Here is a 25,307-nt window from a genome sequence, read left to right as displayed (position 1 = left end):
CATGGTTTTAGCAGCAAATTTAATATGAAAAACTTAATCTAAACATTTAAGTATAAATACAATAATTCATAAAAAACTGTAAGAAATTAATTATAAAGTAAATTATACAAATTAATCCTAAAATTATCTTTAACATTAAATCACGAAAAATACGTTGAAGTTACAGATTTATAAAATTAATGGAAGTTAGTGAAACCTTTTCTAGATTGATACAATTAACAACTTGTTACCAGAATAAAAAAATGAACACAATTATGGTTAAATAGGATAGGATTAAACTTAAATATTTACAAAATCAATGATAATATAAATTATAATAAAAAGCGATGCAGCACATTAAACCTACTTTTGTCTACATAATATTTGATTGAAACAACTACGACAGTTATTTATATTGGAACGATCATTTAACATTTTTATAAATAGACTACAAGTCGTCTTACTTCAAAATGGCCAGTGGTCGAGTTACTTGCAATCTGTCTCTCTCACGAGAAAAACACGTTAGAAAATGATCGTGTAAGTGTGTCTGTATCTATTTATAAAAACGTTGGCCGCTTTCACAAAATACTTCCTCGCCAGACAAGTAGGCACTGGTCTGGAGACATAAACCATTCTGTTTCTATCTTGGGATACAACTTTTTCAATTTAATCTTGCTTGATGCAAGAAAAGGTGTGTCGCATCGCATTCCGTACTGTTTCTATAACTATTTTAAATGCAAAGTAACAATTACAAATAAATTTCCCTACAATAGGTGGGCTTTGATATCAAACAGTCTTAATTCTTGATAATGGTTTGCTCGCGTATTTTATATCAGTAGTTCGACTCGCGGCTTTGCTGTCGTGACAGCTTACGGTCTCAGTTCAGGACTCCGATTGGGTCCATCACTAGTCGGGTAATAACAATAAGTACGCATGAGTAAACCGTTGTCAAAATATGACTACAAATTGCCTACAACCACCGCATAAAGGCATAAAACAACACTATTGCCGTTGTCGAAGTAAGACAGCGTACTACACGAAATGAAGCCGCGTCTCATTTCCACAGCGACAATAATGAAATTTTAATTAATATGACGTGGTTTTTCAGCAAATTGAATCTTCTAAAGCGGTTTTAAAAAGTAGAGTCTTGTCAATAAGACGAACTTTTGCATATTGGATCGACAATTATGCCGAATAAGGTATTTTTTTTTATTTATTGTCACGCCAGCTTTCAATAAATATTATATTTTTGGTTACTGTAATAAAAAATATGTTGTTTCAACATAGCTACTATTTACGTCATACTTTCCTTTTTAAGTTAATTTTTGCTTTGTTTATTAGATAAACGTATAGCTCCTATTGAATTTTGAGCACACAATAGCTGTTTTTTTTTTCATATATAATCACAAAGCGTTTCGCACCATATTTTAATGATATAAATACATTTTCTGGGCGAGATCCCATCACAAGAAAAATATTTTTTTTGCGTTAGTTATCTTTTATCACCAGAAAAATGAATCAAATATGTTATTTCATGGATTCATCGTACATTTATGTTTAGTAGTTTTTAAGTTCGCATGATGAGATCACCCTCGTAAATATTCGTATCAAATATCTAATTATAAATATTATATAATTTCTATTCATTAAATTGAATTATAAAATACCTTTCATTATATTTTCCATCTTTGAATTTTGAATAAATGAATTTATTTTGCTGGCAAAACAATAAAGGTTTTTTTTTCTTTTAGAGGAGTGTTTTTTTTAAATTGCCTGGGATCGGTGTTGTACAGCCAGTGATTTTTAATTATTAAATAGACATCTATACTTTCAGACTTGCTAGTTGTTTCCCCTGCATACAATTCCTGTCATCACAATCTTTTAGAACTACAAAGGGACGATTGTCCATAATATTAATGTCTAAAAGCCTTAAATTACCACAACATTTATTTCTTAAGTTCTAAAGAGTACATTGATTTAATAAAATTTTCTACTATATATTATAATATAAGTATAATAAAATGTTATATAATATATATAAATAAATATTTTATAAAAATAATATATTAGTAAATTTACTTATAAAATACATAAAATTTATACTCATTTTCTGAGTTATATATATTAGTTATAATAAATATATAAATTTGATATAATATATATTTTATTTATTATATATACCTACTGCAAAAAGCCTGGCGCAAAGCGATTTATTTGCGAAAAACAAAGACAGCACTAGTCGGCCTGTGAGAAGACAGTTCCTAATTAATATTAATATACATATATTAAACACCAATAAATTATTCCTAACATTTATTAATATATAGTGATACGTAGAATTAAAATTACGAAAAAAATATTTTTTTTGGTTTTTTTTTTATATTTTTTTTTCTAAACAAGCTTGTCCTCTACTTATCTAATAACTTTAATTTTAATATTAATATTGTTTTGTTTAAAGGGATAAATAAACTGAACTTTAATTTTTTGCGCTGTCAGCGCTCTTACTTAGGTCATTGAACTTACGCCCCACCACTTCTGACGTAGTTTTAGTTTCAGCCCGGTCGGCTTGGAGCTTCGTCGTGCTGCCGTTTATGCAGTGCTTACTGCAATGCATTTACGTAAATTAAAAGTGATTTGTTAAAAAAAAAAAAAAAAATACCCCGACCGTGCGTCAAAAAACGGAAAAAAAGACAATAATATTGAGAAAAATCATAGTTAATCTGTGCTTAAAAACTTTTTAAAGTTATCGAGATAAGGAGGACGCCGCTTCCAGCTTCATCTGTCTACTCTACTTTCATAAGACGGTACGCTTTTTTTTTATAACTCTATTCATATCCTCATCAACATCGTAGTCCTCTAAAATCTACTATAATACTAAGTAATACTAATAATATAAATTGAGAAAAACCGCTCTACATAAATCCTACTACGTCATAAGCAGATTAGAAATTATCTAAAATTCATCGCACAGTGGTCGCCTTTGTATCGCATCTACAAAGTACCAAAAAAGCTGCCAAAATTATTTTTTTCTCGTGTTATTCTGACTTTAAATTGATAAAAGTTTTTATAACATTTGACTAATATTCCTTTTGGAAAAAATATGTTTCGATCAAATAACAGCGTCTTTAAATTTATTGGAAAAGTAGTTTCCTAGGTTGATTGCTGCCTTTCGGCTGCTCGCGTATTTTTGCCTCTAATCCTGATTTTAAATTGGTTTAAACTTTTTCCTTAGTTTTATAAACCATGCGCTGTGTTTTGTAATTTTAAAACGTTTATACTGAAATATTGTAATTGCCTTTAAAATACTTGTATCTAAAGCCCGTAGTTGTTTGAGCTTCCGTTTTGCCGACGGCGCAACAGCCTTCTACCATTGCATAAAGCGTGTGGCGAACGATTTACCTCGTATTGTAATATGTAACGTTATTTCTACGAGAAATGCTCTCGCGAAGACCAGACCACCATTATGCGACAAATTCCTAACATTAACAACATCTACACTTAACAATTACAAGAATGAAAACTACAACTTACAACTAGATTTTTTTGGGTTTTGGTTTTTTATTTCTTTTTTTGTATTTTTTATCTCTTTTGAATTTTTTTGTGATTTTTTATCTATTTTCTTTTTTTTCGTAGCAAGCGGTATTTGCGTGAAGCGAAGTCCTTAATATAATGTCTTCTCAACAGAACCAAATTAAATGACTATAGAGCTTTAATCAGACTTTTGTCTCGAGCTGTCTTCTTTTAGCAAGCTTATTTGAAAATGAACTGTATTGAAAGCTTTTCTTTTTGCTCTATCAGCCTAGATACTATTGCGAAATTATTCTACATAATTTAAATACACTAAAGACCACGTGATCCTGTTACAATACTGATTGCATACAATATGCTGTGAAATCGTCGTTTCGAGACAAACTGTTAAGTGGTATTTCTTGCTGCTTCACCCTAATGTCACTCACTACACATAGTACGTATGAGTTGTGCAGGGATGACAAGTCCTTTTCTTAGCACCACACAATTTTAGAAGTTCCCACGTCACTCACCACCTCCCAGTTTTCATTGCAGTTATGCATCCATTCTCTCTGCCGCCTCGCGTTCATCACTTACAGTGTTTGCAAGCGCTGCCGAGAAATGACACGCGCATTGTTTGAGACGGCATTGATGTGGTAACTTGATACGCGATCTGCCGCTGGATCACATACAATATAACCGCTGTTGACGAAAGACGCTGTTTTTGCTTGCAGCACTCGATATGCAATCAGAACTGGATAAACTTTAACATACTCTTTAGAGTTCTCGTCTATACGAGAGTTGTCCTTGGTATCACTGATACACGAGTGATTTACATGCGCGCAGCACGTGGACCCAGCTCGAACTGCACGCGGTGAGCGCGTGGGGTGACCGGGTACTTCGGCCAGCGTGAGGGTCAGGTGGTCCTCGGCCTGAAAGCATAAGATCCACGTAACTAAATGCCGCGAGGATTGCCGTCGGGCAACCAAACTTAGGGAGAAGCAAACGAATGAATTTAGAGACGTTATTGACTCCGTCTATTACCCGTACGTAAAAAAATCCCATTTCTTTCTGTAACTCGTAATTTGCGATGTTGTAAGATAAAAGTGAGAGATGACAGTGTCACTTTAATATAAATAAGGTGAAAAACACATTAAGGCTTCGAATTAACATTACTAAGCAAAAGGCACATTCTTAGTAGTGTTCGGGGATTTGATGATAGTATAACCTCCTTATGATACTCACGGGTCGTAGTAGTCCTCAGGAACAGCAGGGCATTCGCCCGTGAGGGGGGGGTCGGCGAACTGGACGACGACTGGCGTGCGGCGCGGTGGAGTCGGCGGGCGGTGGCAGCATAGAGTCTGACACCTGTACAAGAATAAAACGATTTTTCGAGAGATTTAAGCGGGTTGGGAATTGTTGACTTTTTGAGCGTATCGTCTTCGTCATATGACTGAATTCGCGCGATTTGTTCAGGGATGCGCGCCACGTTTGTGCTCATCGTGTTGCTTTAAGAGCTGACACGTTGAGTTTAATTAGAGGCTGTTACACAGCTAAGTTAAAGATTGGAAGTCTGATAGCAAACACTTGTTAACTTTTTCGACCTTATAATATCACGTCTCCGTACGACACCACTGTTGTTATACGGAATATATGAAAGGAGAAAAAATGTATATGTAATTAATATACACGGCATTTCGGCAGTAAGCAGTTTGATGCCACAGCTCAATATAGTTAGTCGCAAAAGCATTGAGATGCTTGTATAGCAAATGTGATTTCACACAAAACATTTAATATTCGCTTATAGACAATCGCATACGCAGAATCGCTAGTATCTTATATTATTATTCAAACTATTTCTTATGTCTTTCTATTTTAGGGCCCAATAAAAAACACTTCAAAACTTTTTGTAACTACTTCGTTTGACCCCGAAATTTAATAGTAAGCGTGTCATACAGATGAGTTGAATTTGCAAAAGATTGCATTGCGTGCCTAAGTTATGTGTTGTACTCACTCAACCGTGCAACTGTCCTCTTCGGGGTCCGAAATGATAGCGTTATTTGTCGTGGATGAGCCCGGCCCTCCTCCTAGTTCCTGCATCGGTAACTCTTCGCGGATGGCGATTGCGTCTCTGTAACGAAGCATCACCATCGTAGACTTGCCCTAAGACTGATCTACATCAAGTCACTAAGTCACTAAGTCACATCAAAAAATTAAAAAAAAATATTGACAAAATCATTCGTTTCCAGTAAATGATCTAATGGAAATCAGCCTTTATTTATACGATGCATTACGTCTGAAGATTAATTGTCTTACGTTTCGTCGCTCTCCTAGAAAACATGATCAAATAGTAAACATTGCAATAAATAAATGAAATACTAGAGACGTCGATGTGCAGAGATATCGGTGCGACACTAATATGAAGATAAGTGGAAACTTAACAGAACAGACGTTATCACATTTACTGCGCTGCTATACGCGAATGCTTGGATGAACATTGTTTTAATTCAGAGAAAGATTATTGTCACATATTATCTTATAACGTTAGACGTATAACATAAATGTCCGTAACTTAGACAAATCAATAGAGGAAGTTCGATAAAAAAATAAAAAGTCTCTTTTCGCCGTAGGCAATCAAAAAGAAAGAGCTTCGTACCCTACCATCCATAAAATGCCTTTTCATTTGAAAGAGGTGTTAGTAAAAATGCATAACCAGCATAGCTCATCGCAATCTGGTGAATAAGTTGTTCTTACCTTAGAGCAAGAGCTGAAATGCTGTTGACGTTTTGGCGGCGGCGGCGGCGGTATTCGCGCATGATGCGGTAGTTAGCGTAGTGTTTCCTGATTGCGGTCTGAACCTGAGAGAAATATATTAGATGTTTTAAAAGCCAATGAGACCAGCCGAAATATTTATAACAAAGGCTCTTCAAACCAACTGAAATTAAAATCTTATCGAACTTCGGAAAACGTTAGCTATTGTATTGAACTTTTGTTTTTGATACCCTTGAAAGAAATTTGTGCAATTATTAAACCGCACAAATACATTTTTCGTAGTGTGTGATTTCTGTGATTAAAAAAATACCCTTATATTATGTATGAATGGACTTGTGATGCTTAATTGTACACAATCCGATGGCGGCTATCTCTTACCGATTTTTATCAAACGTACGAAGAACTCTACCGAATAATTCATCCGTTTAAGCGCTATGATGCCAGACAGCAAAGCTGTATCTCCCTGTAGGTCTAGCTTCAGGGCTTTAAAACTAATACTTTGTTTAAATCAAAATGTTTGACCGCCTCCCGTTATACTTAGTCGTAATCTTACAATAGACTCGAATGCCAGTGAATTTCTTCGGCTACGAGAATAGCATTGTCCGTAGCATTCATGTGGTCAATTATATTAGAGGTGTAGCACTTAGAGGGGTTAATCGTCAGCGGGCTGATACCTGCCCCGCAGCAGACACTTTTATCTTAAGCAGTTGAAAGATGTAATAACCAATTGCTCGACTTGGTGGATATGTATATGGCAGATATGCTTCGTTTTGAAAACCGTTTTTCCATTTCCCGTGTATTTTATCACTATTTAACTTTTTTGTCGAATATACTTTTTTTGAGGGATCATGAAACATTCATTTACGTGGTAATAATTTATAAAAAAATAACAATTGTTATATCGATTCGCTCATGGACTCCCTTTTCGTCATCCGTTTTGTCTGATTCGTCTGTTTTCATTGATTGCGTATAAATGACTTCATATTTGACAAAGTAGGTATTGTGCTGACTGTTAAAACTTGTTGATTGTAGAATACCGTACATTATCCAAAAAAATGGAATTTGTATGTGAGAAACATTTATCAGAAAGCAAAAGCAAAATACCTTCATAATAAAGTCGCCCTTCTGTAAAGACGATAACTATTCATTGGTTGACCATTTGAGTATTTGTAAGGCCGAATTCTGCAGAATTAATTTTACAACATTGTCACTGTGCAATGTCCAGTATATATGTACCTAAAACGTTTATGTCAAGTGTAACTGACGTTTCTCTCGTCGGGGGTTCGATGGCTTGTCAGCTTGTATTTAATACACCCAAAGGCATACGCTACTATACGTTTCCATCGACATGGTAAACACAGCCAGAACTGATAGGCTGACGTCTGCAGTTCGAAATTATACCGTAATAATATTAATTTTCAATCGATAATTTCTCAGTACCAAACTTGCTTGAGTAATATTAGATGTATTCTCGAATATCAAATTGTGTTAGTAATGCTTTCCTGAAACAGTTCTATTAATGTTCTAGATAAAAAGGCAGGAGTTGCAAGCAGCTTATCCCTCACTAAAGCTGTCCCCTACATTAATATATCCCATTTATTTGTATAGTTAAGCTTGTACCCACATTCATGTATGCAGGCTTTGTAAACGTTCAGTTCATATCTAAGCCCATCAAAAGAATTCCAAGTTAGCCAACACAGCTTTGAGGTGCACAACAAACGGTACTTTTCCGGTAACATTTTCTTGCTACAGCTAAGGTTATCACTTGTTACATACAATTATTTGTATATTCAATAGACGTGCGAGTTTCCTGGAAATATACTCCTTGAGAGCTGACCTTATTCAGAATAATGGCGTGAAGAAAAGGCACCAAAAAGGTTTGCTACGTATGACAATGGAAATAGATGCAACAATTCTTTGTTGTCGTTCACATTTTTCAAAAAGTAGGAAATGCAGTTATACAAACAATTTTGTATGCCAGTGTAAATTTTCCATTCTGGAAATTAACACTTATTAACACCTAAGATAACCCTAACAGTCACTTAACCTAAATGGATACTTTTTTTTTAAATTTCAAAGAGCCTTTTAACAGATAAATGAAAGATGCATTTCAAACACATCATACTTACCTCGCCGTTCAGAAAACAATATATGACGGCGATGAAAAGACCTTGAAAGGATCTGAAGAAGTGTGTCACGTAGCACCAGGTCGCGAAAACTGCAACGGAACTGTCCAGGGGAGCTTCAATCATGCTGAACACGTTCGTCATTCCGAGGAGGGGTAGCAGGATCAAGGCCGCATGCGCCGCCTTCCTATCAGACAAAACAGAATACGGTTCAAAATGCCTAGATTTTGGCTCTACATTTTTGTTTTGGTGACTTTCATATAATATCTCCTGTAACTGTTCAACAAACAGCGTCAAAATACAACAAAATCTCCCAAAATCACAATCAGAAAACAACATTTATCTCATACTATTACAAATTAAAAGATACTCAAAGCTATGTGATCTATGGATGACCACTGCGCTGTGATACATATTTTAAAGTTGTAGTTCAGGAATGGTAACTCATAAAACGAAATGTAACTTTATGTATAAATCATTACTAAAATAGAATATTCTTTATTGTACACCTATCATAGAAAAGCGGTGAAATCGCTAGAAGCATCAGACTAATTGAAGAATAACAAAATTTAAGAGCATTAAAAAAATATCAGTACATCATTACATCATTACATCAATATTATGTACTATAGCTATTAATATACCTGGAATTATTTATTTTTATCCAATCCCGTACTTATGACATGTGTTAAAAAATATTCGATCTATCTATCTATACCTTTACCTATTTACAGACTACCTGGGCAGTCCGATAAGAACCTAGCCTCACCGCCGGAAGGCGCTACTTTCGTAATACATTTTACTTACTATACTATACTTCGTAATATATTTTTAAAAATACCTTCAAAAATTTCGGCCATATTGGTATAGATTTTTTGTTTTGCCGCGTTTTTTAATCAGCCGTGTGTGAGGATTTTAGAAAAATGGAAAAAGAGCAATATCTGTCAGTGATTCGAGTTTCGTTATTGGAAGGAAAATCGTGCCACGAAATTAAAGCTTGGATGCTGTGTACGGTGGCTCTTTTCCGTCGATGGTACCCGTCAAAAAATCGGTTGAATGAGTTTTAATGTACGAACGAAAAGGACGTCAGTTTTTGATGAGCAACGCCCAGGTGCTCTAAAACCACGGAGGATAAAGTAACAAAAGTCGATGGTAATCCGCCGATTGAAGGAGCGCAAGATAGCTGAGGCAGTAGGCATCTCAAAAGACATTCTGCATGAAATATTGGGCATGAGGAAGCTGTCGGCGCGATGGGTGCCGCGTTTACTCACTCCGGACAATAAGCGCTCCCGCGAGACCACTTCAGAACAGTGCCTAACTCTGCTTAAAAGCAATAAGAAGGAATTTTGGTATCGTTTCGTGACCTTTGACGAAACTTGGATTTACTGGTACACGCCAGAGATCAAGGAACAGTCGAAACAGTGGACTTTTCAGAGCAAAAGAAGAGCTCCAAAGAAGGCGAAGACAATCCCATCGGTTGGAAAGGTAATGGCCACCGTTTTCTGGGATTCACAAGGGGTGATCTTCATTGACTACCTGGAGACAGGCAAAACGGTCAGTGGGCTCTACCATGCCGAACTATTGGACAAAATACAACCCTACTTGGCGAAGAAAAAGTGATTTTCTAACATAACAACGCATCAACTCACAGCTCCGCCATAGCTGCAGACAAATAGGTCACATCAGGCTACGAAAAGCTGCCCCATACACCGATTCTCCAGATTTGGCACCGTGTGACTTCTTTTTGTTTCCATTATTGAAAAAGACACTTGCTGGCAGAAATTTCAGTCGAATGAGAAGGTCTTCGCTGCACCAGAGGCCTATTTTGTAGACCTTTCCAAAGCACGTATATTTCAGATGGGTTAAAGAAATTGTAGCATCGCAGGATCAAGTCATCATCGGCCTAGCCTTTTCCCAACTATGTTGGGGTCGGCTACCAGTCCAACCGGTTTCAGCTGAGTACCTGTATTTTACAAGGAGCGACTGCCTATCTGACCTCCTCAACCCAGTTACCTGGGCAACACGACACCCCTTGGTTAGACTGGCTGTCAGACTTTTTCAAGCTTCTGACTACCTGTAACGACTGTCAAAGATGTAGGAATAACAGCCGGGATCCACAATTTAACGTGCCTTCCGAAACACGGAGGAACTCGCTATGACAAAGATGGTCACCCATCTACGGACCAACCGCGTCAAGCATAGCTTTACCTGTGATCGAATCACTTATGCGGTTATAGCACAGCCACGAGCTCCATCGCAGGATCAGGTGTATCTAGTTAAAATTTACTTTTCTTTTTTGTGGACTAAGTACTTATCGGACTGCCTATATATGTATCTAACGAACGAACCACTGAGATCCTACAGAGAAACTATGTGGACGGTTTTGTTAGACAATCTTGTAAAAAAAACGTTTTTAGCATGTTCCTCTAAAAATATAAATAAATTTTAATAAGAAAGACATGACCTTACAAGTTTCCAGTAAACAGAACAGCTCTGGTTATTAAACTAGTGAAGTAACAAAGTATTGAACTTTGTCACACAAATAAATACGTACTTCACTTTCTCCATGTCCGAGTTGATGGTTTGGTGAAGTTTCAGTACCAAGACACGCATGATGTTCAGCAGGAATAGCAGATTCAGCTGTAAAAAAACTCGCATTAAAATATCATCGACTTAGTAGAGTACCTGATAGGGATAGAAAACGAAATATGTTTGTTAAAAGAAGTTGAAGTTAATTGGTTTGTCAACTTCTACAATATATAGATATAGTAGGTATACTAGCTGACCCAGCAAACGTTGTTTTGCCGATTTTTTTTCTAGTTGTATGTATTTTTAATGCCACATTATAAAAAAATAAAAACAAACAATTTCGTCCAAAAAATTAAATCTTTTTTTTTAGTGTGTGCAACCCTTATCACTTAGGGGTATGAAAAATAGATGCCGTTCTATTTTTTCTCAGACCTAGCCAATATATTGGGTAGGTCTGAGAAAAAAATCATAAAAATCGCTCGAACCGCTTCGGAGGAGTACGGTAACTAACATCGTGACACGGGAATTATATATATTAGAAGAGATTGGCTGGTATAGTAGGAAATCGTAAAAAAAATGCTTGTTTTCTATTTTCTTGATCTTGATCCTGAACGTCTTCCAACACGATCCATTATTTGCAAACATCCAATTTCAAATATATAAAATTATTTGAAGGTCTGTAATTGCTTGATCATGCGTAAATCTTACGCAGTTACAATTTTACTATACTAATTATGATGAATTACATTACCAATATGATCCATAGAGGTTAGAACAACACAGGCTTAAAGTCTATGTTACTTACTACACTAATGATAACTTTGTATATTTATATAATTTACTTATAATTCCTGCGAACTATGAAAGCGAGTACTTTAAAACGCGGACCTACTAATAAATAAAAACCTCAAGAGCTCACAATAAGCTTTTGTTGAATTTGTGAAATAATCTCGATATCGGTTGAATATATTGAATTCTCTCCCGTTTCATGTACCCTGACCAGGTATGTTGTAATTAAATGCAATATCGTTAAATAAAGGCGACTGATAATGCACATCAATTTAATCATCGTGTGCATCCATGCGAGATATTGGTTTAGGTTCAGTATTTGCCCGATAATTGTGTGGTAATGGGTTGCTTATGATTTCGTAGGCTGTCTCTTGCATTGAAATTAATTATCACCAATATAACATGAAATTAATTTCACGTTCTCAGTCGCTTACATTCTGTAAAGGCCATGTTTCAAAGTCAAATACCAATACATACATCCATCACTGAATTTGTGTGTTTTTTTCCAGTTTTTTCTAAACTTTGATACCTTTGCACGGTTCTTCAAATGTTTATCTATTTTCAATAGGTAGATTGGATGTTGAACGTTGGTACAAGCATACAGATTGCGTTGCCCGCGGTTATATTTTTTGAAAATCCGGTCTCTGTACGCTTGTGCAGCAATCGACGAGCTGAGCACGCAACGTACAAATTAAAAAAACTGAAAATTGTGAACAAAATTGTAAAACTTTGATCGCGTGCAGTTGCATGAGGATACAACGAATTGATGAAAATGGAGCGTTCATTTTTCAAACTAACAACGTATAATTGTTGTTTAGCCTAAATTAAAATTGAATAATTGCATTGGATCTGATCTTTAAATTACTTCTACTCTAGACTGAATAACTGCTGTACTGAAGTGAAGTGATATCTAGTATCTGTATTAGGATGGGAGCTGATGTCACCACTGCTGATGCTACCGGTATCGCCTTAGACTTTCATAATTCGCTCAACTTTTACATAATTACTGTCTATCTGAAGTATTTACATTTGATTCCTTTACGTTGATAACTCTAATACGTATCAGAAGGACAAACATAAAATGAATACAATCTACACAAATTCAGTGCAATCTAATATAATTTTCAATCAAGGTTTTTATTTACGTTGGAAGAAACTGAATACTTTGGCAGCGATTTATTGGAATAAAACCATACAGCTGTTTTTCATATTCCATCTGTGAAATGAATACGTATCGACTCTCGAAAAACATCAAACTATTTCGAAATGAACCGCAAAAGTCCCAGTAATATATTAATGTTTCGAGAAATTAAGCGTCCGTGTATTGTTGTGTCGGGGAACGGTTTTTGGACAGCTCTTTACGCGTCCGTTGCAGGCTAAAGGACCACTCGGTAAACTCAATGTTTCGCAATCGGGTTCGAATGCACTTGACATTAATATCAGCGCCTGTAAAGACTAATTGCTCTCGTAATTTCAACCTGAATTTTTATGCAACCAGATTTGCTTTGGGATAACGAAAAATATTGTTTCAATATGTGAAATAGTTCATTTAGAATAAAGCTAAGAATATATTTAGTGGTAGGTGGTTTTACAAACTAAACCAAGTCTGTATCTTGGTGGTCATCAACAAAGAATTTCAGTGAAATCTATGTATAGACTTATACCCTCTTTCCAAATGTATCCCATTCAAATTGTATCTACTACAAACAATTTTGTTTAGTATTTTTTGTGAGTATGGATTTTGTTTAAAACAGAGTTGTAAATGTTGTAAGTGTGTATTTCTCTTACAGTAACTGTCCTTGTAATGTTGTACTTACTATGATGATGCCACATCTAGGTCCCTGGGCAAGCCAATAGAACCAATGGAAATTATACCCGTACCAGCATCTGTTAACATAATCTTACGTTAATAAACATTCTATAAAACGAAGGATATATGTTTTATGGACATTTCTGATACTTTTTATTCTTATAAATAGCTTAAACCAATGTGAAATCCCGAATCCATTTAAGCCTCAATGATGCACTAACAAAACTAAGTCTTATCAATTCCTCTAGCTACCACATCTCATAAATAAGATTGATCTGAGATACTCAATACTTTTATTACGTAACAGTACAGTTCTAAAGTTAACTAAACTTAAAAATTAAACTTACTTGTTAACCGTTTCGTCCTTGTAGTAGTATCCGGTCGTTATGGCCCAAGCCACCGTTCCAACTACAGGGGCAAGCCAGCCGATCAAAAAGTACGTGGTATACGACCAATGAGTACGCATCGCCCGATTCGTGACCAAGTTGTTGAGAAATATTCCCTCGATGAACATCCACATGAACATCACAGAGACGGAATACTCTAAGCAGACGTAAGCAGCCTCGCAGAGGTAGGGCTAAAGAAAATATTTTGATTTTAAAATAACAAATGCGGACAACATCACATACATTGTTCTAAACCCTAAGTTAGTTGCTAAAGCACTCGTGTTATGGAATTCAGATACAACGAAGTTACCACAAAGACAGGGAAGGGACCCGAGACAATGTAGAAATGTGAACATAAATTGATCCAAATCACAGTGAATGAAACTTACAGATGACGTCACTATTGTGTATATAAAATCGTTACGTCACAAGATGCCATTTTTAAAAATTACAGTAGCTTGACTTGACAAATTAAGTTTTTCAGAAAAAAGGAAAAATACTCGGCTAATATTTTTCAATTTCCTATCTAAGGGACATCTCTATTCAAAAATAATTTTAGTAAGGCGGTCCCTGGATGTTCTGTATGTGTGATATTGCCTGACATGATGTTGCTGAAAATTTGTATAAATAATCATCATTTTAAAAACTAAATATTAAAAATGATTTTTTTGGGCTGTTTTTCACAATTTGACTATTAGGAGTCGAAGGGAAAAGATGTAAAGCTATTCTGATGTAATGTACATATATCGCTGAATTTAGTTAAACACGATTGTGTAAAAAAAAATACACCTTGTCGGTCTAATGACAGTAAAAACTATAGCCCCCTACCCTTACCTAATTTGAAATCGCTCAATTCGTTTGGGCGAACAGACAGACGAAACTAAAACTTATGTAAAACCCTCTTTTTACGTAGAAGATTAAAAAAGATCGTCATGTTCCCATTAAGGTCAATAATACTTTACAACTTAATTTTTGCAAAATTACCTCAACGCTAACATTAAAATTTATACTAGTAACATCAAACTACCCTTTTATGTCTGTTAAAGTGTAGGCAAGTAGACTTTATTTATTTTTGAACTTTTGAATAAATAACATGTCATTGCGCAAGTGTGTCTTGAGAATCTGAGGCCATTTGTCGTATTTTAGGCCTCCGAGTCAAATACTGCCTTAGTAGTTAGTGCCCGTAAGTGTTGCTGCAGCTCCAAACTTGTGTATTCAAGGAGTGTAGCCAGCAAGATTGTGTAATTAGACGAAGTGTATACGGTGTAATACGGATTAAACAGCCGCGATCAAAATATTGAAAATTCCTAAACGAATCGTATTCTTTTAACAGTTTAAGGTCAATAATGTTGTTTCGACAAAAATTAATCACTTACAATTGAATTAATGCCGTAGATTCTTGATTCTCTGCTACGTCCAAAAAATTGATCAAAATATAAAGCAAGCCGAATTGTAATTTCGACCAAAATCGATGCAAATAAATTGCGGTGTATCAAGGTGCGCCGGTTATGCAGAGAACTGAAAAAACAACAACACATTAAGATTCGAAAATAAATTCGCATTGAAGATGAAGGTCAGTACGAGATCTTGAAAAAAAAATACTTTCTTACATGTATTGAGTGATCAGGAAAATTTGAAAAAAAACTTACCGATACATAGTAAATATAAGCATAGAGATACTCAAAGCGACAAAAGAGATTGAGTACCCTACCATCTCCAAATAACGAGTTATTTCAGCGATACGGAATTTTGCCTGAAAAAGTTAAATTCATTAGTGATATTTTTGTCCTATAAATTAATTAACAAATACAATGACATGACGAAATGGGTGACGATATGACAAATCTAAATCATTGAAGGTTTGTGTTATAGCAGGTCTGTGAATATATACCCAGGGAAAATGGTTATCACCAGTTGCGCAACAAAGAATACTTATAAATATTATTATTTTCCCCTATTGCTCATCTTAACTTTGATTCGCTACCTATCTTAGACTCATCCATGTCGCTCTGAATTCTAATCCCAGTTTTGTCCACGGTTTTATCCCAGAAATGTTATGCTTATTATTGTCAGGACTACGCTGAATACGCATCAGAATGCACTGCAAAAGTAGTCTTAAGCTTTAGGAGATAAGACTCACATATACATTATTGTAGAGGAACGGTTCATTCGCTTCATATGGTACGGTAAATGCAGAGCTTATTTGCAGCGAATATCTCATTTTAACACAAGCATTGAATATAGTAACATTATAGAGAATATTCTGTTTGCATAAACAACATCACGATTTTGAATTTTGGCATTACTCAATGCATGGTATTTGTTGCTATTCGACGGTGATTTCTATTTTATGAATTCAACGAGGGCCAATTATTACATAGGGATATTCATCCAAATACTCTTTTTGTAGTATGTTCAATATTTGAATACATTTCCACCAAAAATAGGCATAAATTTATCCATGAGACATTGAGCAATGAAGCCTTTTTTCTCTCTCTGAGGTATGTTGTACACATGTATGTAGCATACATTGCACTGATCACGCTCTAAAGACACGTCAAAATATAAATAACACAATCAAATCAGCAGTTCACTTCGCTTTCGTCAAGCCTTGACAACAGCCGGGCTCAATTCGGGAGTAATGAGGCTTTGTAAGCGATTATATTTAAGAAGTGTTTGAAAAGCCCCCTTCATTTACGTCAATAAATCTATTTCTGATAAATATTTTTTAAGGGCGTAACGCTTCCTTACCTTAAATCAGTAATTTTGACATTACGTCCAATTCGTAAATGATATTTAAAAACGTTTTCTCGTAACACCAGTTGATGAACTTCTCTTTAGGATCGTTCTATTTTAGTTGTACGTGAATTTGACATGAATGAATTTACAAACAATGAATGACAGCGCTAAACAGGTTATGAATGTGAATTAATTAGTCGGTTTCGAAAAGTCCCCAGAATAGACCGTAGGTACACAGAATTAGAAATCCTAGCATAATTAGGTACATTTTGGCACCGCTAGTAATATGGCTTGAACTGCATGAAAAAGAACTAAACTCCAAGTTTATCAAGATCTTTCCCAAAGTTAAAGTCTCCACTGAGTCACTTAGTTCATACTCATATCACCGTGATATTGCAAACAGTCTTCATCTAAATTGAGAGCGCACGTGTAATATTTAATTAGAATATGTATGCATGGGGTAGAATAGGTGTAGTTGTAGACACCGCGACACGAGGCAATGACGTTAAGGCCGATGTTTCGCAAGACTGAACTAGGCATGTAGGCACTAAACTATTACTAAACGGAACGACTACAGTAGTTATAATAACTTTGAAAATACATCTTCTTACAGTCTGTATCATAATTAATGTGAGTACTTTTACACTTATTGCTTAGGGTCGTAGCTGCGTAGACATTGTCAGCAAGCTACGGCGTAGCCTCGTAGCGGAATGCAGTCGTGAGGAAAGAAATTAGGTTTATCATGTTGTTTACATCTAGTATTCTATGTCATTTTAAGTGTAAAGTAATGTCAGAATGGATTTTAATTTCGTCAATTATTTTATTTTTATATGTATTTGTGTGTTTTTAGCTAGACGAAATAGACAAGTTATACGCTTTTAGCAACAACTAATAAGACAAGTACATTCTAAATGAATTTTAAAAGAGCAAGCCATTTGGTTTTCCAAGAAACCTTTGCTCCTGAAATAAAACTTCTAAAATAGGGACGTGTGGGTATAAAACCTTTAAACTTTAAGCTGAAATATGACTGGGCGTTCTCTGAGCGAAATAGATCGTCTGTCGTTATTGATTTTGTTACCTGCAACTTTACAACTTGTTAACACTGATACTTACATTGACTTCAACCTTCTGGTAACGTACTGCAAGATGCTGTAGGGATTTTCTTAAACTAAACTTAAACTTATAATGGAGGCGAATGACTGATAAAGTGACTCCAAAATATTGACATATTTAGAAGACGTAAATAACTTTCTTTCAATCAATGAAACCTATTGTTTACAGGTTTGATCAGTAAAATAAATAGTATTTATTCAGGCTAAATTTGCAAGATGGATGCGGCGGTTAGCAGTTCAACAAGTCGCCTTACAAGCCTTAGTAGAATATAAAATAAGTACGTCTTAGATTGTTGCCTTTTTCTTTTGATGGTTACCATATAACACTTGCATTGCATTGCTACAAGCATCTCTGACCGTAACACGGCCTTTTAACTTACCTGAGCATCGCCCTCATCGTCATACACTTTATAGAATAGTGACTGGACGAGAGGGGGAAAGCACGGGGTATAGTTAGTCCAACCGTTTGGAGAGCTATCGTTGGCGTGGCGCCCGGCCCAACCGCCGTCCCCGCTACAGCGCCTATACGCGAACTCTAAATTGAAAAGATAAATAATCAATAAATCCACAGATGTTAGAAACAAAAACCCAAACTTCAAGGAAGTGCGTTGTTATTTGTGCAGTATGTTATGTAGAAAGATTTCGTCAAAACGTCGTTAGTTTTTAAAAGATGCAAGGAAAACTTGTCAGCACATGCTCCGAAAAGGTGGAAAAGATGGACCATTACGGAGTTTGGATTATATATATACGGCCTTAATTTGCATGAAGTTATATTTCTACGGTGGCGTCTTGGGTCGGGTCACCTCCTTCCCTCAAATATGGCGAGGGAGATGATTGCTGACCCTTGCGTCATACTCGTGAACGGGTGCTGCTTGCGGTGGCTGGTCGGTCTGCTGACCTTGGCCGAGTAGTTGACAGTTTAAGTTCATAGTGGCATATGTACCACGACCTCAAATATTTGTTTGTTTGGCACGGCACCTACACACTTATTTTGATATATTTTTTAATAATTATATTGTAAATGGAAAGACAGCGTGCTGCTGGGGAGTTTGTTGCGCCGTTTCTTCTCTCACAGCAAAAGCACTTAGGAAGCGGTGACGGGTGGGCAAAACTGGGTGCTGTCAATGTAATTTGACCTTCAAAAAGTGCTACTTAGTAGCCTAATTTGAATAAATGACTTTTGATTTTGATTTTGATACGTAAGCCATAGTATAAAAGGTATACCTCCTTTATACTAGACTTCTTTTAAGACTAAACTTCTTTACGAACGAAAAACTCCGGCCATAAATTGGTATGCCAAGATTTGTTGTAACTAATTGAATGCCCCAAGAACGACCAAACTCGAATCTTTGCTCCTGGCGACTGCATCTGCACTAAATTTTTTTAGTATCTACGACTGGAATAATTTTGAAACCCTACAGCCCTGATCTTGCACCACGTGGCTTTGGTCTATTTACAATGATTGAGGATAAACTAAAATTGAACGGTATACCAACGACACAAAAATAATTGGAGCGTGGGACTTAGCGTGTGAAGAAGTATCTAAGGAATATGGAAAGTTTTTGATAATTGGCTTCAGTGTGTGGGAATATACATTATTATCGGGACCAAAGGAAATTATTTTGAAAAAATATGAAGGTATTTTTTCTTAAGACGTCTTCAGAATTAACAAATAACCATTAAAATTATCAGTTACGTAATTCTGTTCAAAACGTTTATTTGTATACCTCATCCTAGTAAAAATCCCATCTTTATGTGTGTCTCTCAAGGAATCCAAACCATTAAAAGTGTTTGACTGATTAAATAAATAATACGTATTATTTAATTGTTTAAACAATACTACTCAATACAAGCGCATCTCACTTTGATACCTATTTAATACTACCTGGCGCAGTCTCAAACAGCAGCTTGCAGTTGGTAGTAACCCTTTGCCAGCCACTTAAGCAGTGTAGCATCCCTACATACATGTCTGGCAAAATTTTGGGACTATAGTAAATGTCTGGCTAGAAGGTGAAATCATGGTCTTGAGTAATAATGGGTGTCTTTGTGCATGTGAATTGTATGTTTGTGAAACACCCGGCGACACAAGGATTAAATTGCTTAGTGCGGGAGTCGTTATTTTTTTTAATTGATTGATTTGTACTAAAAACTACGATAATCCAAAATTCATGATGGTTTGTGTGTATGTTACCTATGTTGGAAGCATGAGCTGGCAAACTTTCAGTTTTTACGAAATAAATAAAAAATGAAAGTGAATCTTAGTCCATGATGCCATAAAGATAAAATAAAGTGGATTTTAATTAAGTATAAGGTACATTTATGGCATACAGCAAAAAAAGGAATTAACTTAACTTTTTATATAAAACTGTTTGTCGGCTATATTATGTTACTTCAATAGATAAAAAGCATAATTTTCTAATTACTAGAATATAGCAACATAATAAACAGGAATGCTAAGTAAATTAACTCATGCAGCTATCGAGTGTTAAGCCGCTAAGCTGTCGCACAATATCTATCTATTGGACCAAGTTATACGAGCTGAAGACCCGCAAGCCATGTATTAGGGTATAAACCAGACTTGAGATTTGAAAGCCGGCTTTTGGGCTAAGACGAAGACACTGATCAACACAAAACATGGAACCCGATAACGAGTTAAGTAAAGGAAAAATGCATCAAAACGTCTCCCAAATCTTGTATTGACCAGTAGATTATTATCTCAATCGGAAAAGCTTTCATTTTAACGTATATCTCAATCGTGTAGGATCTCATATTTTCACGAAAATTTCTCTTGACTCTCAGGAAGAAGAATCCTCCAAGATCGGACGAATCGAAATACCTTCGTAAATTATTACATTTGTTTAACATCAGGATATCACCCAAATAACTTTTGGGAGAACAAAGATATTACAAAAAATCACGATTGACTTATCATCAAAAAGACCTCCTATTCTTACATGGACAAACTTGGAAAGATCGCAATCGAATGAGCGTCGTAGTTGTCGTGTTGATTTTTGAGATAAAACTTGTAGCTAGTTTTTGGGTTCGGTAACCAAAGGATGAAAAGGGAATTTTATGGCTGAGGTCTACTAAGGACTACTAAAGTCTACTGAGGACTGCTCGACTATCCGTCTGTCACTAGGCATATTGTGTCTTGAATGAACCACGATGGCTTGTTAAAATTTCACAGATAATCACAGATCAATGATGACGATAATCATTCAATAAAATTATGAATCGACGAAACGCGGTAATAATTTTGATGGGTGACATTTCAAATTTGTTTTTCTTTAAGAATTTTGTATGGAACTTTTAATTTTACTGGTTTTCCTATAGATCCAGAATTAAGCTCCTTTACGTACAAATATGTTCTCAGATAGGAGACAGGTCTCATACAAATTTGATCTTCATTCTTGCTTCACTAATATTTTATGTGATTCTAGAATCGATTTCGATAGTGCCGATCGGTTAAACGGACAATGATTAAGAAGAGAAGTTCAAAATATAGAAATAATTGCGAAAAAAAGGCAACACGACATCTTATAATAATAATATTGTGCATATCAATCGATTTCTGAATTATTCTTGTTCCGTGTTCTCGATAGAAATAAGTAGAATAAGGCTAATTTGAAAACAAAGGTACACTGAAATAGCATGTATCAAAGCCACACAAAAAATTATAGGGGGCTAAATACAAAATCCAATGCCAGAAAATAAATGTCTCACTTCAAAGTTATATACTTGACCAATAATTAAAAGATAAGATGAACTGAATGTGGAAGAAGAGGTATGGCAATACGAGCAAGATGACTGTGTCAAGTACATAAGGCTTACCCCACATAGCCATGACGAGTGCTGTTCCTTAGCGCATTAAAGACTGAAGGCCGGGTCTTGCCGCGATAACGCAGCGCGACCGTCGCGTTTGATCAGCATGCGGCGTATGTTCAGAGCGAACCCTGAACTAGCTGCCGCTCGCGCTCCCGCCTCCCGCTAACCCCGCGCCCGCGTGCGGCTCGAGTGCAGCGTGGGCGCGGCGTCCACGCTTTACATACAGTTTTCAATACCATCAGATCTCCTTATCATTATTAACTTTATAACGTCAAATTAATATGCAATAAAATGTAGAGCTGTAGAGCCTAAACGACGGGTGACACGGTACACAACTTGATAGGTATGCGACAGGTGTTTGTTATCGACAGCTTCAAACCATGCGTGAGGCTACGTCAGTTCCATTGGCGGTAACAGTCTATGCCTTAGTACTCACGTGTTGGGTCACTCAGCTGTATATCGGGACAATGTTGGTGCGAGGTTTCACCAGCAAGCGTTGGTGGCCAGCAGAGGAAACCGTCATAAGTTGAGTTGCAGTAAAGAGAACCTACGACAAATTACGTTTTATTAAATTATTATTCGTTTTTTGGTCAGAAATTGTTAAATATTTGATTCATTCCTCTATAATCAAGCAATGTCACACAAAATAGACACTAAACTCACTTGGGTGTTGCAAGTCGACCTTTCAGGCGAAAAACTGTTTGAGGCTAATGTATTTCAAAATTAATACTAAATAAACGCACCACACTGCTCTAACAACCACTTTGTATCACCGTTAGCTGAGCTTCCTTCTGTTCGGTAGTCTCGTGCTATCAGTAGTTTACCCGTTCAATGCGCGCGCCGCTTTCAAATAAACAAGTTATTGACAGCTCCAACTGCACAGGTAAATGAATAGTACGGAAATATAATTTTATTTCAGACCAACATATTCAACAATTGGGCAGTTTCCCCTTTTTTGGAACTTATTCGTGTGTGAAAGATAATTCAGATAACCTTAAAATGTTACTCACTTATGGTCGACTTAATTCATATAAACTACACCCAGATGATCTACGCCGACTATTTTTCTGTGATTGTTTGACGGTACCTCAAATGATTGAAGTGGAATGAATCAAAATTTCCAAAAATTCGGACCTAAAATTCCTTGATTGCACTATAAGCAAATATACAATTACAGTTAATAGAAGCCTTCAGACCATTTTTCGTCACCCAGGAATTGAACCCAGGCCATCAAGCCGTTAGATGAATTAAAGAGACAGATCTAAGACATCACGACAATCATATTACACTAACAGAAAGCTAGGTATACACAGGCAACTAAGCTAATTATTAAATACTATAAAACCAGTAAAAAACTATATCCAGATTAGGGGGTTTAATTTTATCTTGAATTTTATTTGGCTGTCAATATTAGTATTTAATTATATAGGTACAAAGTTAAATTTGACAAAGAAAACTTTTTAGTCCGTCATACAGATTACCTAAAATTATTAATATATCTCGTAAATAAAAAATGAAGGCGATACTTACCTTACCTACATGCTGACGTCACTTACCAGTACGCTTTCACTAGCGAGTGATGTTTCTAGCCCGTACTGCAACATGCCATAATCTAAGGTGCCTTTAATCTTCCTTAATTTTAAATAAAGTGATGAAATGAAGAAAACTTGCTAAATTATTTTTTGGAAATCTGTGTGAGGGACTACACATATTTATATTATTAGATTTAGTCAAATATAGGGTATTTGTCAATCAATTTTTTTAAGGCTGCACACTAACGAAAAAGCTTAACACAACATGCATGCAGAGCTCATGTCTGCGGATACGTTTTTGTTAGAGGCTATTCGACTGAAAAAATATTAATATAAAATAAAAAGGGTAGAAACTGATCAAGGAGAGAGAAAAGGCTGGTGTACGTACGTATTTAAATTTCTGGAGATTGTAGCTTTATAATATCGTGTATACCTTATTTTAAAATTCCCATTTTCCATGCTAACATGAAACGAGGATTTTCCTGTACATTTAATATGATTTTTCGTAAATCAAAAGCGATACTTTTAAATTTCACATTATTTATTTAACGGCAGCGGTTCAAAGGGATTTTATAATAGTTTTGTATTACTCACGTCACTCATTGCAGATTCTGTGAAGCGGATTGATAATATCGACGCAGCCTGTTTGATGCAAAATTTTAATGAACATTAAATTAATAGAGAGAATTTTAATAAAGGCAATATTTTTTTAAAGAAGGATTTATCTCAAAAGTCTTCTACTATTATGAAAACATGATGATGTACTTGCAAATTGAGGTTTCTTTTGAACATTTGCATTTATACTTTTTATTAAAAATATATTTTCTTAGCAGAATGTACAAAGGAACCAGATATATCCCATTACCCCGCACCAGTACCAACACTTCTTTAATCTTTCATTGTATATTCAAATATAACCTTTACTCTCATACTCATATATCGACAATAACTGATAACCATTTTGCAATCCACAAACCAACAGGTTTAAACCACTAAGTAAACGCATAAATCCGCATGTTCCATGTCTGTACCACGAGCTCTTCAACTAACACTGTGGCTTTTGAGTAAGCGAGATGGTGCTCTACTCTAATCGTTTTCTGTCTTGCTTCCACATTGGCATATGTGTATTGATACTAGCTCATAGTACACGCACGAGACTAATACGTTCAACACTTCGTGCTATGGATTCAACGTCGGGACTATTACGGAATATTCCAGTAATGCACAGAACGTGCGATTGTGGACCACTGTTGAGAAGATGTTACGTCACTCAATTCAGTCGGCTAATAACACTTAAGTACGGGTTAAGTTTGATGGAATCTATCCATATTGGGATTCAAGGTGTAATCAATAATTAGTATTTTTCAACTATTTTACAAGTAAACCGAATCAGCTAATGAAGCGAAGCTGCGATAATCAAGGTTTAATTGTTGTAATTATGGTGTAATATACCACGTCACCAACGAATGGTACAACCTCCAACGTCACTGTCGGCGTTGTCACTCCCGTATAGGCCTTGTTAGCCATCAGCGCAAGTGATGAAATCAGAAAAACTAACACGACTGCTGTTTCAATCGTCCGGGATAAATCTTAGAGGCCACTGAAGTAGATGTAACATTCTTCAAGTTTAACACATCGCTTCCTAGTCTCAAACCAAGCAAAGCTTTAATCTTGCGTGCCAGGACAATTTAAGCACACCCAAAAATAGAACAAATGATGGTACTCATCACACAAACATTTTTGTCCTGGGTGGGAGTCGAACTCACAACCTCCGGTATAGCAGTCAGGGTCACTTACCCTTAGAGCAACTGGTTAGTAATGTTTCATTTGTTTTCTAATGACTGAAATTCAATTAACAGTGTTTCCATTAAAGAATCACTTCTCGTACTGTTTTATAAATTTCAAACGGTTTTTAGAAATACCAGAACCAAACTCCAGCTTCATAAAAAGGGCTTGTGTTTATTAGTGGAACTTGAGATAGAGCATATACTAACAAAACAAACGTCATTCTGGAGGGAGTATTTACGATACAGAGACGTACTGAAGCGCAATCTTAAATCAGTGGGCCTGTCACCAACCTCTTGGGAGCAGCTATCTACTCAAAGACCAGAGTGGCGAGGAGCCATTCATCAGAGCATACAAGACTTTGAACAGCGGCGTCTTGAAAACCTAGACGCCAAACGCGAGCTCCGAAAATCCCG

The 25,307-nt window shown here is 35.9% G+C and overlaps 1 protein-coding gene across 1 annotated transcript in view; it reads right to left on the bottom strand.

Annotated features, from left to right (window-relative positions):
* Nucleotides 1-3,600: 3,600 nt before the first annotated feature.
* LOC113504150 (PDF receptor-like) overlaps nt 3,601-25,307 on the bottom strand; it is a gene marked incomplete at its 5' end in the record, with an annotated part of 40,431 nt that continues 18,724 nt past the window's right edge. The window contains 12 exons of the mRNA XM_026886312.1: nt 3,601-4,418; nt 4,732-4,854; nt 5,501-5,617; nt 6,241-6,344; nt 8,388-8,571; nt 10,939-11,024; nt 13,520-13,589; nt 13,860-14,089; nt 15,275-15,416; nt 15,548-15,651; nt 18,130-18,284; nt 22,011-22,121. Coding sequence (XP_026742113.1) covers nt 4,403-4,418; nt 4,732-4,854; nt 5,501-5,617; nt 6,241-6,344; nt 8,388-8,571; nt 10,939-11,024; nt 13,520-13,589; nt 13,860-14,089; nt 15,275-15,416; nt 15,548-15,651; nt 18,130-18,284; nt 22,011-22,121 — 1,442 coding nt within the window. The remainder of the gene's footprint in view (nt 4,419-4,731; nt 4,855-5,500; nt 5,618-6,240; nt 6,345-8,387; nt 8,572-10,938; nt 11,025-13,519; nt 13,590-13,859; nt 14,090-15,274; nt 15,417-15,547; nt 15,652-18,129; nt 18,285-22,010; nt 22,122-25,307) is intronic.

Source organism: Trichoplusia ni, chromosome 21, assembly GCF_003590095.1.
Source record: "Trichoplusia ni isolate ovarian cell line Hi5 chromosome 21, tn1, whole genome shotgun sequence".
NCBI classification, from domain to species: domain Eukaryota; kingdom Metazoa; phylum Arthropoda; class Insecta; order Lepidoptera; family Noctuidae; genus Trichoplusia; species Trichoplusia ni.
The sequence above is the reverse complement of the archived record's forward strand: the minus strand, read 5'-3'. Positions and strand labels throughout refer to the sequence as shown.